Source organism: Spea bombifrons, chromosome 6 (assembly GCF_027358695.1).
Source record: "Spea bombifrons isolate aSpeBom1 chromosome 6, aSpeBom1.2.pri, whole genome shotgun sequence".
Classification (NCBI taxonomy): Eukaryota; Metazoa; Chordata; class Amphibia; order Anura; family Pelobatidae; genus Spea; species Spea bombifrons.
Window position 1 is genome coordinate 21,488,517 of NC_071092.1, and position 12,246 is coordinate 21,500,762.

Below are 12,246 nucleotides of genomic sequence, written 5' to 3' on the forward strand. Positions count from 1 at the left end.
TATATATACACACACACACACATATATATATAAAAAACAATCCATACAATAGCATTGCTAATGTGTAAAGAAAACCAAATCACGAGTTGCATAGACCAATACAGTTCTATAATGTAAACAATGCCTAAATGTAAATCAATGCATGAAGGATGACAAGTCTGAAGTAACATATGTATATGAAACCCAATATAATCTTAATTCATGTGCAAAGATTTTTTTTTTTAGTATAGAGATTAAAAAACAAACAATTCAGGAAAAATGCATTAGTATATACACACAAATACAGGCACACATTTATTGTTTTAATGAAGTTTCCAAGTATTCCAAATTATGCTGATAAAACAAATTCAACCTAATTCAACAGCAAAAATAAATAATGTCGCACTACTCTGAATTTTTGCCGTTTGATACTGAAGAGTGCAAAATACATCATACAGACACCCAGGGTCTCAAACCTTCCCCACTTCGGATTTGATGTCAGAAACAGTCAGCATATTGCAGCAATTTTATGACCATATTTTTGATGTGTTCTAGCAGACACAATATTTATACTTATAGTTAACAAGACACTAGCTGAAAAGACAAAAAAAAAAAATAATAAAAAAAAAGATAAAAGTAGCAGCCTGTAATGGATAACTAAATAACTTGTACAGTACTCAACCATGTTATTGCAGGAAAAATATATTATGGTTTACCTCCACTTGCAAACTAAAGGAAAATTTGTAGGACTGCTCAGCACATGTAAAGCACGGAAGCAATATGACAAATTTTAATGTGGTTCAGACACTTTTCCCAAATCCTACATTCAGTCACTATACAATTCATTTTATGAGTATTCCATGGGCCATCTATCTTAACTTGTTGTTCAGAGGATCTGCATGATTATTTCTCATTACATTACCATTCCTATTGTGTTGCCGATAGGTGGGATGAAGAAAAGGGAAAGATTATAAAGCCCCAGGGGTACTACAACCTACGCTGGTGAACGTGAGCATTAGAGTATTTCGCTTATATCACACAGGCAAATTTTCACCCACAATTAATAAATTATATATACACACACTATGTGGACAATATGGGACAGCTGACCATTACACCAACAGGGACTTTGATGACATTGCATTCTAAATCCATACACATTAAAATGTATTTGGTCCCCACTTTGCAGCTATAACGAATTCCACTCTTCTGGGAAAGCTTTCCAAAAGATTTTGGTGGGTTTCTGTGGGAATTTTGACCATTCATCCAGTAGAGCATTTGTGAGTTCAGGCACCTATGTTGGTCCCAGTTCATCCAAAAAATATTCAATGGGGTGAGGTCAAACTCATCAAACCATGTATTTTTTAAACCTTGCTTTGAGCACTGAGGCAAACAGCATAGCATTGTCCAAAATGCCTTGGTACGCTGAAGCATTATGATTTCCATTCACTGGAAGAAAGGGGCCCAGGCCAACTCCTGAAAAACAGCAACATACCATGATCCCACCTCCACCAAACCTTACAGTTGGCGCAATACAGACAGGCAGGCAACGTTGTTCTCCTGGCATCAACTAAATCCAGATTTGCCCATCAGACTGCCAAACAGAAGTGTGATTCACTACTTTACAGAACACATTTCCACTGCTCCAGAGTCCTGTGGCGGCATGCTTTACACCACTCGATTCAACGCTTGACATCGTACATGGAGATGGGAGACTTGATGGAGCTGTTCAGCCATGGAAACCCATTCCATGATGCTCCAGCAGCACAGTTTCTGTGCCGACATTAACACCAGCGTTGGTGACTTTTACACACCATGAAACTCAGCACTTGTCGATCCCGCTCTGTCTCTTTACACGGACTTCTGTTTCCTGGCCGAGTTGCTGCTGATCCTATACCACTTACAGTTGACCGTGGAATATCAAGCATAGATTAAATTTCACTAAGTGACTTATTACAAAGGTGGAATCCTATCACAGTACCATGCGTGAGCTCTTCACTGAGCTCTTCTAGGTCTAGGTGCTTGATTTCATGCATCTGTGGCAATGTGTCTGATTGAAAGACCTAAATTTAATTAAGAGGTGTGTTCCAATACTTTTGTCCATATAGTGTGTGTGTGTGTGTGTGTGTGTGTATACACACTTACAAAAATTCAACTTAATTAGAAGAATGTTTCACTGCTTAGTCTGGCCTTTAAGGCCATATGTGCACTTGCACTCAAAATACATCAGTGTCCATGCCATATCTTGTTGGTACCACGTAACGTATACACTTATATCTGTGGCATATCACACTGTGTAAAGACCAGCATGGAAACCATTGTATTTCTTTATACTGAAACAATACAATTACTAGCATCCTTCGATAACTGGTACACAAAGATAGTGGAATAGGTTTGCAAGGAGCCTTATAGGCAGTACCTTAACATATTTGAAAGGTAACATTGACATGAGTTTTTAGTCATCGTAACAAAGGGCAAATTGTTAAAACATTTTAGACATTTTTACTTTATAAAGATCACAAAAAAATACGATACAAGTAAACAATTTTATATTCAATTTGCCCTTTTTTATGAGAACTCATTGTATGCGTTTATTTAATTATTATTATTTATTTTTTTTTTTACAGGCAAAGTTCAGGTTCTCCTACAATTTTATAAAGAGCATCAAAATACCCCAAACAATGATAAACTTGTTGGGGAACCTGAACATCTCACATAAAATTAAAATAAAAACACGTTACCACGTGCAACTGTAACAGAAACCACAGCTAAACTGTTATACAAGGGGTAAAAAATGCTAATCCAACATTAAAGTATCTTTTGTACCTAGGAGTTTGTGTTATTTGGATAAAAATACTTCTTAAAAAAACGGTTGCGCATGGAAGGCACCTTGCAAATAAGTATATAAAACATATTAGTTCCTTGTATTATCTAGAGAGAACATAGAAAATTCCTACTTCATATAGTGGCTCAAATGTAGGGTGATACCTATGTTAAGGAAGTCTCAATAGATATTTAGTAGGGATTATGTTATGATCTTAGCATATTGAACTGCATCTTTTAAAAAAAAAAATTTTTTAAAGCTGCTAACAAGTGGTCTCTGAGCGTGCAAACGGATGTGTTATAAACAATAGGTGTATTTTTTCTTTTAAGTTACAGTAAAAGCCATTAGCAGATTCTCATAATACTAGTTTATTTAAAAAATGGCTGCCGGAAGCCCCCCATTCTCTTTTGAAATAAAAATACCCCACGCCAAACACCATTTATCTGTATAAAAAATGCTGGATAGAGTTTAAATTTTGTTTCATTGTACCAACAGCCTCAAATAAACGTAGATAAAATGCATTAAATATAACAGTGTCGATACAATTTATGTTTAGCGAAAACATTAAAATAAAATGCATTTCAATTAAAATTGAAAATATGTTTCACCCCCCGTTTTTTTCTGTCCAATGCAGAGACAGGATTACCTCACGCCCACCACTAGCGCACCAATCAAATATACACTGGTCAAAACAAAACCATTTTAGGAGGTAGCGCCAAAAAAAATCGTCAGCGAGGTGGGGAACAATCAAACAAAACACTCATTGGTGCAGTGGTGAGGGCTGTGTGAAACTAGAATAAAATCAAGATCCCTCAATGATGTCAGCAGCATTTCTAACGAGAGAAAAGCAGGATGACAACTTTCCGCCTAGAAAATAAGGAGACCAATGTTTTACATACATTTTAGTATAACTTTTACCAGTTTATTGTGTGAAATCCACACTGTAAATTAGTGCATATTATAACAGTGATGAAACTGAACAATTCTGTTATATCCACATTTATGGTGGTTATAAACACACATTTATATTCTTAAATATGTATACCACAAATTTATGTTTGACTATTTATACACACACTTATATAAAATATATACACACACAACTAACAATACTCTGGAAATCATTCTGCAGGTTACTGAAGATTAATGCTCACAGAAGTAATTCAGAAATATTTTAAACCAGACACATACCAGGAAGACAGCCCCCTGCAGCCATGGTGTCATCAAAGATCTGCTTTCCCGGCAAACAAAACTACACAAAACCTGCCTGATGTTAACCGAGTTAACAATTTGCATGCTCCTTACCATTGGATGCAGAGCTCCATATTATGCAAGCCAATCATGAGGCACTCCGAGAGCTCAATGCATAAAGGAGGAGGGAATGCTGAGGTCTGCCCAGCAACAGAAATAACATGGGAAAAATAAAAAATACTTAGACCTGACCTGTAAACAAGTCCCATTTTAACATAGTTGGAATAACAGCATTGTGGTAATATTAGGTTAATTTAAAGATGGCATAAAGAGCCTAAGATTTTTAGAATATATCATGGAAACACGTTACTGTTGATCATTGCTAGCTATGGACTTACGACGCACAAGAGACGCATGATCTACAATATTAAAGAAGGAAAAGCAATATAAAAATAGAATGTCCCTGTAAAACAGTCACTTAGGACTTCCATACACCTACTCTTGTAAATTCTACTGTTGTGTGTACCAGAGACATTTCTGGCTGTACAAAAACCATCAAGATGAGCATGTATGCTTATTTCCCCTTAGTTGCCCTAGGATTTACCTGCCTTGCTGCCTTTGCATTCGCTGAATTAGTTTCAGACCAGGTTAATTTTGATGGGAAATGTCGATTTCATTTTAGTCAGTCTTTTGACTAAAATGCCATTTGAGTTTTACTTGGATTTTAGTCATCTGAATTGTTTTAGTTTTAGGCGAATAAATCTCCAGTAGATTTAGTCGACTAGATCTCTTCTCCAGTAGAATTTAGTCGACTAAATCTCCAGCAGATTTTAATCAACTAAAAAAACAATTTACCCCATCAAACCATATATTTTTGAAAAGATATACACCCCTTGGAGATTCAAATGCTGGAACTTTTTCCATGCACACATTTTACCACCAGCCTTTGTTGCAGTTTGCCATAGTATTTGTGTGTGTATATATATAACTTTTTATGGTGACAGTGGGGAATTTTTTTTATTTTTTTTTTTTACATGTTAACAGTTGTTTTTTATTTTACCAATTACGTTGTGATTAGTAAGCTGGGCTCCATTCACTTGCATGGTTGAATGCAGTACCTGTATCAGCCTGTAGGAGATAGACACACTGAACTCATTGATCTGACAGTTGGCGCTGCCATCTTGTGAGTGGTAGCCATACCATTCACTGATGGCGCTTGTGGTTACTCTTCGGAGCAACCACAAGGTAATCGGGGTAGAGGGGTTGTATTGCTGAATGCCTTGATATCAAGGCATGTCAGCAACACAGATTACTCTTAGGAAATGCTAATTTCTGAAAGACCTCAGAATTTTATTGATATGAATATAAATCAAACACAAAGGCTAAACAAAATCTTCCCTTCTGATCAGAACCTACATTACCTCAGTTACATATAGATAACTGCTCCTGATATACATCTTCCTTACTTCAAGCACACCAAGACCACAGCTCATGGCTAGTTACCCTACATAGGCATGATTCTTTTGTCACAGGTATCGCCTTTTATTAATATAGTGGCAACAATTTACATAGCAGTTTACATTCTTACAATACATACAGTAGAAAGAAAAAGTAAGTGAACCCTTAGGAATTACCTGGTTTTCTGTATTCATTTTGTCATTTAAAAACACATCCATTAAACATTCACAGTGCTGGTGGCAAAATGAAACCCCTGGCTTTATATGGTTGAACCTCCTTTGGCAGCTGCAGATCAGACCTGCATAACGTTTAGGAAGAAATTTAGACTGTTCTTCCTTTCAGAACAGCTTAAGATCAGACATTTTTCTAGAATGTCTGTTGTGAATGGCTTTTTTGATGGCATTCCACAACATTTCTAATGAGTTAGGGTTTGGGCTCTGATTATGGAACTCCAAAAGGCATTTATATATTCTTCAAATGTTCTGTAGTACATTTTCTTTGATGCTTAGGGCCATTATCCTACTGCATTACAAAACTTCTACTGAGCTTCAGACAGACAGCCATCCAGGCACTATCCTATAATGATACCCTGGAAGCAAAATAGCCCTAAATCACGATGCTCCATTCACCATACTTCGCCAATGGGATGTTGTTTTCATGTAGGTACATGGTTCGCTTTTAAGCAATACGTAGCGCTGTGTGTTCTTCTGAAACAATTCAACCATAGTTTCATCAGACCACAAACATTTTCCCATTAGCTTTGGAGTGTCAAGATGGTCTTTGGCAAAGAGCAATGTTAAACTGAACAGCAGCCTCTTCTTCCGAGGTGTCCTGCCATGTACTTCATGCATGCTCAAAGCATACGATAGACTCATGAGATTTTAACCAGTTCCCGCAATTCCTTCAAGCTGTTACTGTGACTTGGAGTCATCATGACTTGGCATCCAGTTCTAGGTAGAGTAACCCTAGTACTAAATTGGTGACATCTCCAAACAATGTCTAATTGTGGACTTATGAATGAGTAAAACGTTAAGGGTTACTTTGTAACCATTTTCAGCTTTATGCCTATCAACAATTCTTGATTGTAGGTCTTCTGAGATTTATTTTTTGTGAGGCATGGTTCACATCAGCAGATGCTGCCTGAGTAGCAACATCAAAATGGTTGTTTTTTTTTAATGACAAAGTAGCTCTAACACACACTACCAGTCCCCTTTTATTGATTTGCTAATGGCCGACTTCAAGTTTTTGTTGAAGTGATTAGCCAAGGAGTTCACATATTTGTTCCAACCCACGCTGTGAAAGTTAGAACAATGTATTCAACATGGCCAAGAATACAATCATTTGTGTGTTGCTAGTTAAAACAGATTCTGTTTCCTTATTATTCTAACTTAGATGAAGATCATCTTTTAAGACAAGTTTATATATAAATGCTGGTAATTCCAAAGGGTTCATTTACATTTTCGTGCCACTGTATATTCAAGAAACTAGAATATACAAACCTATAAATAACATAAAGAGGGCCCTGCTTTTGATGTTCTCACACTGAATATTTAAGAGGTAGCACCATTTTGCAAGCAATCGATGCGGGTAGATTTTAAAATGTGTCTTGGTGGTGTCCCACTGCATCGGTTGGCCCCACCGCCACAAATGTTTTGTTAGAGCCATTTGTTATTGTTTTATTTGTATCTTTTTTTTGTATATGAATGATTTTTCAAATATGTTGGTTATGCAAAGTTAGAAAAAATGTATACAGATTCAGGCAAGCATAAAACAGGGAGATATATTATTTAGAAAAACATTAAGCTGTACAACTCTTCTGTAGATCCGCTTTTATAACGTTTTTGCGCACACATTTCCCTGTACGCATTTAAAGTGAGACATACGACGAGTTAATGTACAGGACACACAGTTAATTGTACTACGAAACCATATTCGGGGGGGGAAATGTAAGAATATATATTCACACTAGGTTTAAGTGAAACACGAGTGACACGAACATGTGTTTTATCCTACGTGCACTGATAGAGGGGCTCTAAGGATGACTGGTATGAGGCTATGGTAAAGTCTATTAGCTATGACCTTGCCATAAAAGGTAAACGCTTCATAAAGACTAATTTAGAAAACGAGTATAAAAACACGAGACCTCTACCTCTAAGACAACTCATACTTTCCTTTGTCAATAAAATAACAACTGCCCAATGGGAGTGATCAAATTATTATGACAGCCACCTGAGAGAAAAACATTTTTTATCCGTAATTATCACAACATGATCAACTGATCATCCTCCCCATCACTAACACTATACTGAAACTGTAAGCCAACATAACACTTTCACGATCCATTAATACAATGGTTCTCAAGCTCTTCTAGGCCCCACACCCCTAGGAAATGTTTCATTAACATTTGCACCCCCACAAAAGCCATATCACATTTGAACATGAAGTCTAATTTCTAATATATTGAACTACATATAATACTGCAGGTGAACACGTTCGGGGAAAAAAAAAAAAAAAGCTTTTGAGTGATGAGTTTCGTGATGAACATTGTGTCAAGGGGCACTCAATCATTGCTAAAATTTACATGGGGGCAGCTTCTGGACAAGTGAATGACACTGTGTAGTAGTTGTTCAATCTCACTAGTGTTGGCTACCAGAACATGAAGAGAAACTCACACAAAGGAGCTTACGTCTCTCGACTCGGGTAGCAGTAGAATGGAGTGTGCTTGGACAAGTGTTACCTCCTGTCTCCTCTGCGCTCCTCAGTCCTTCGCATTATATATGGGGAAGTCAGTGGCAACGAGGGCTGGACAAAGTGGTGATATTCACGGAGTTGGCCGAGTGAATTCAAGTGACAGGAGGAAGGCACAGTGTGCGTGTGTGAGCAGAGGCGACGGGAGAGTTGAGAGGCCCTGCGGGGTGAAACACTTAATGAACTCTCGCAATCGTGAATCTACAAATGAAACAATATACAACGATTACATCAGATGCTTTTGAAATAGTTATAACACAGCAATACTGACAATCAGTTGTTAGGACACAAGCCACTCTTATCACACCCTCTGAACTTGCATCTTGCACCCCTTGGGAAGCACTGCAAACCACCCCTTAAACCATGTGAAATGTCACAGTTGCGGAGGTCCAACTGTGTCTGGGGCTTTCTGCTTTCAGGGAATTTATAGTTTATAAGGGGTTATTTTGATGTTCAGGGGTTTTACCCCCAGTCCATGTGTGCAAAAACCTCTTTGCACTTATGATTTGGGGATGTCTTGTGACCGTCTGATACAGACAAGACATACCACACATATGTGGTCAGGAGAAGAGGGCACTTTTTTCCTCCATTTTGTTTGCCGTCATTGGTATCCCAGTTGTGCAGCATATATCCCAAAAACTCCTGACATGTCAAAAGGTGGACCACCCCAAAATGTTGTGTTACTATTCAGCTTATTTCTGCAGTGGGTGCCTTAGAAAGGTAAGTGGGGCATCTGAAATCCTCAGGTGATCTAGGTTTTTGGGGTTATTTCAGTGTTTAGGGGTAGTTTTACCCCCAAAAGCATGAGGTGCACTTTCCTTTAACTGTAAAAAAGCGTGAACTTAATAGTGCTTTTTCAAGTTCCAGGTAGCCTTGAGGGTGGCATTAATCCCAAAACGTGACAGAAAGGCAAAAAAGGGAGAAAAGTGTGTTCCCGTTAATTTTTTTGTGGTTGCAGTAGGCCATTTACAAAGGTCAGTGGGGCTTCTAGAATACTTATTTGGTGCCATTATATGGGTTTAAATCTGGCTAAATTCCAAGCTTGAAATCTTAAATGTAAGTTTCATTTTTGAGTCCCCAATGTCTGGGAAACATGACTTACCCATGCATGTGGGGTATTGCTGTGCTCAGGGGGTGTTAAATAATACAAATAATATGTTTCAGTATTTGTGCGTATTCTGGGAAAGAAATGTACTGACGTGTGTGTGTGTGTGTTAAAATTTACCTTTTTTCATTTCTAAAAATGTTTGGGAAAGATTAGAGCAAAAATGGTTAAATAAAAAGTGTTAAAATTACCCTAGTAAAATAGTTTTGTTAAGCAATTTTGCTTTTTCTAGCCACTATTGTGCATCATTCATATTTAGCCTCAAAGCCAACAAAATAAACGGAAATACCAGGCATTTGAAGTGTTTCCAAAATCAGGACAAATACCTAAATATTTTTTTTCTCTCTTTATTTGCACTGGCTAGGTGTAGTTTTTAATAGGCGAAAGTGCGAAAAGTTGGCTTTTTTTCTTAATTTTTTCATACTAAATGATTGTTTACGTATACAATTACTTCAAAAAAGTCCTACTTGTTTAGGAAGCGATCAACCCAAGCTTCAATGGTGTCGCTGAAACACCTCGCCACCAAGGCATTCACCAGAAAGCGATCACAAGCGCCACTGCAAGAGATTTTGCCTCTCGCAAGATGGTGGCGTTCTTTAAATAAAAATAAACACGTTTCCTAGTTTTCCTGGGATAGGCAGAGGCATAGGCAGGCTATAAATAAATAAGATTAAAAAAAAAAAAAAAAAAAAAAAAAAAAAAAAAAAAAAGTTTCCAAGAGGGCTTCTCCAGACATCCATTAAACATTCACAATGCTGGTGGCAAAAGTGAACCTCTGGCTTTATATGGTAGAAACACCTTTGGCAGCTGCAGATCTTCCTTTCAGAACTGCTTAAGCTCAGGGATTTTTCTAGAATGTCTGTTGTGAATGGCTCTATGAATGTAGGTACATGGTGCCCTATTAAGCAACACATAGTGCAGCATGTTCTTCCCTAACAATTCAACCACAGTTACATCAGACCACAAACATTTTCCCAGTAGCGTTGGAGTGTCAAGACGGTCTTTGGCAATGTTAATTTGAACAGCAGCTTCTTCTTCCGAGGTATCCTGCCACATGACAAAAATAAAATAATTCTAGTCTTTAGCCCCTTAAGTCAACACCCTGCTCGTCTTAAAAGGGTTTAGGAAGCGATCAACCCAAGCTTCAATGGTGTTGCTGAAATGCCTCACCACCTCACTCTCCTACCCATTAGTAGCAGTTATTCCAAGTGAATGGAGCCTCGGGGAGACGGGGAACCGTCGGGTAGCGGTGTGTGCAGATGAGAACTTATGGGCATTATGACCTTCAACGTAGTCACACTAGGTTTTCTGGAGTATGTTTTTATGACAGCATGGAATGTCACGAAGGTTTAACAAGTTAAAACACAGTGATCACTACACAACAATCTGCGATGCACTGTGCCTTCTGAGACGTTTCTATCAGAACCAGCATCAACTTTTTCAGCAATTTGAGCCACAGTAGCTCGCCAGTTAAACACCCCACAAGAGCTGCAGTTTTGGAGATGCTCTGACCCAGTCATCTAGGCATCACAATCTGGTCCTCAATTTGTCCTGCTTCTAACTTCTAACACATCAACTTTGAGGACGAAATGTTCAGGGGAGGGATATATTAGGCAGCAAGTGGACAGGTGCCATGATAAGAAAGAAAAAAAATTCTTAGCAAATAGTTTAACCCCTTCACAACAATATGACGTACTATTACGTCCTGCAAAACATGGCCTAGATGACCAAGGACATAATAGTATGTCAGATTGTTTTGTACAGACGGGGACATTTTCTTACTGATACATGGAAGATACATCCGACAAGGGACATCCCAGGCTGCCTGACAGCAGGAGCCACCATCACCGGATTCCTGCCAATATGGTTAGCTAATTGCCGGTTACACCAGATTAACCAAGACATTAACCTCCTGAGAACCTTTTCTACCGCTAACAGTTTTTCCATTGAGTTGATCACTGCAATCAAAAGGAAGAGGGATCAAAAAAGTCAAAAGAAAAATGTAAACAAAAATATTTTTAGAAATGGATAAAAATATTAAAAAAATATAATGAAAATTAATAAAGGGGTACAATCTGCCTCCAAGATTAGTACCCGAGACCTAAAAAAAAAAAAAAATGTATGTAAGGGAGCATTTTTTTGTATAAAATAGAATAACCCCAAAGACAAAAATACTATGCATGTAGGGTATTGTTCTACTCAGGGGATATTAACACAAATGTTTTTGTTTTATTTTATCAGGCACCCAACATATAAAAATTGCAAAAACATTTTTAAAATGTACTCATGCTAAATAGACTAAAGTGGTTTAAGGAGAAAATCCCAACTGTCCTAAAAAATATATATATATAAAATTTGTGTGGGTACACTAAACACGGGAAATGGAACAAATGCTGCAAAAATGCAAAAAAAAAAAAAAAAAAAAAAAAAGCTATGGCAACTAAGGGGCGTAAAACCCTAAGCCACAAAGGCTGTCCACGTTTGCCAGTTTGTTTTCCAGGCTTCATGTACATGAGAAAAACAACAACCACTGAGCACCACATTCTGCAAGGTAGTGTATTACATGAGCTGTTCAGCAATACGTAAAAAGTGTGTCCTCGAAAAATATACCGATACAGTCACCCTAGAAAGCATTTAAGTTACAGTCTGATTTTGGGTTTCGGCAGTAAAATCTCTCCTCATGTCTCTTTTCTAGAGGCTCGAATAAGCTTCCAGGATGTTCTCTGTCAATGTTGTCAGTGAATACGGAACAATAAAATTATAGTACACGGTACAAATATAAACATTTGCACGCCGACAGCAAGTACCGGCCCCTGAAAACGTACTTAAATGTGTACCCGAGTGACTACCCACGTGAACATACAACAGCGATGTGCGATCTTTCGGCTGGCAAATCTCTTACCGTCTTTGCTGAGGTAGAGAGGCTTCGCAACAATATGGA

General features: G+C 37.8%; 1 protein-coding gene across 1 annotated transcript in view; it reads right to left on the reverse strand.

The window, feature by feature from the left end:
- ATF7IP (activating transcription factor 7 interacting protein) overlaps positions 1-8,241 on the reverse strand; it is a 28,479-nt gene extending 20,238 nt beyond the window's left edge. The window contains exon 1 of the mRNA XM_053469114.1: positions 8,190-8,241. Within this exon, the coding sequence (XP_053325089.1) occupies positions 8,190-8,224 (35 nt within the window). The 5' untranslated portion in view covers positions 8,225-8,241. The remainder of the gene's footprint in view (positions 1-8,189) is intronic.
- Between the last annotated feature and the right edge of the window lie 4,005 nt (positions 8,242-12,246).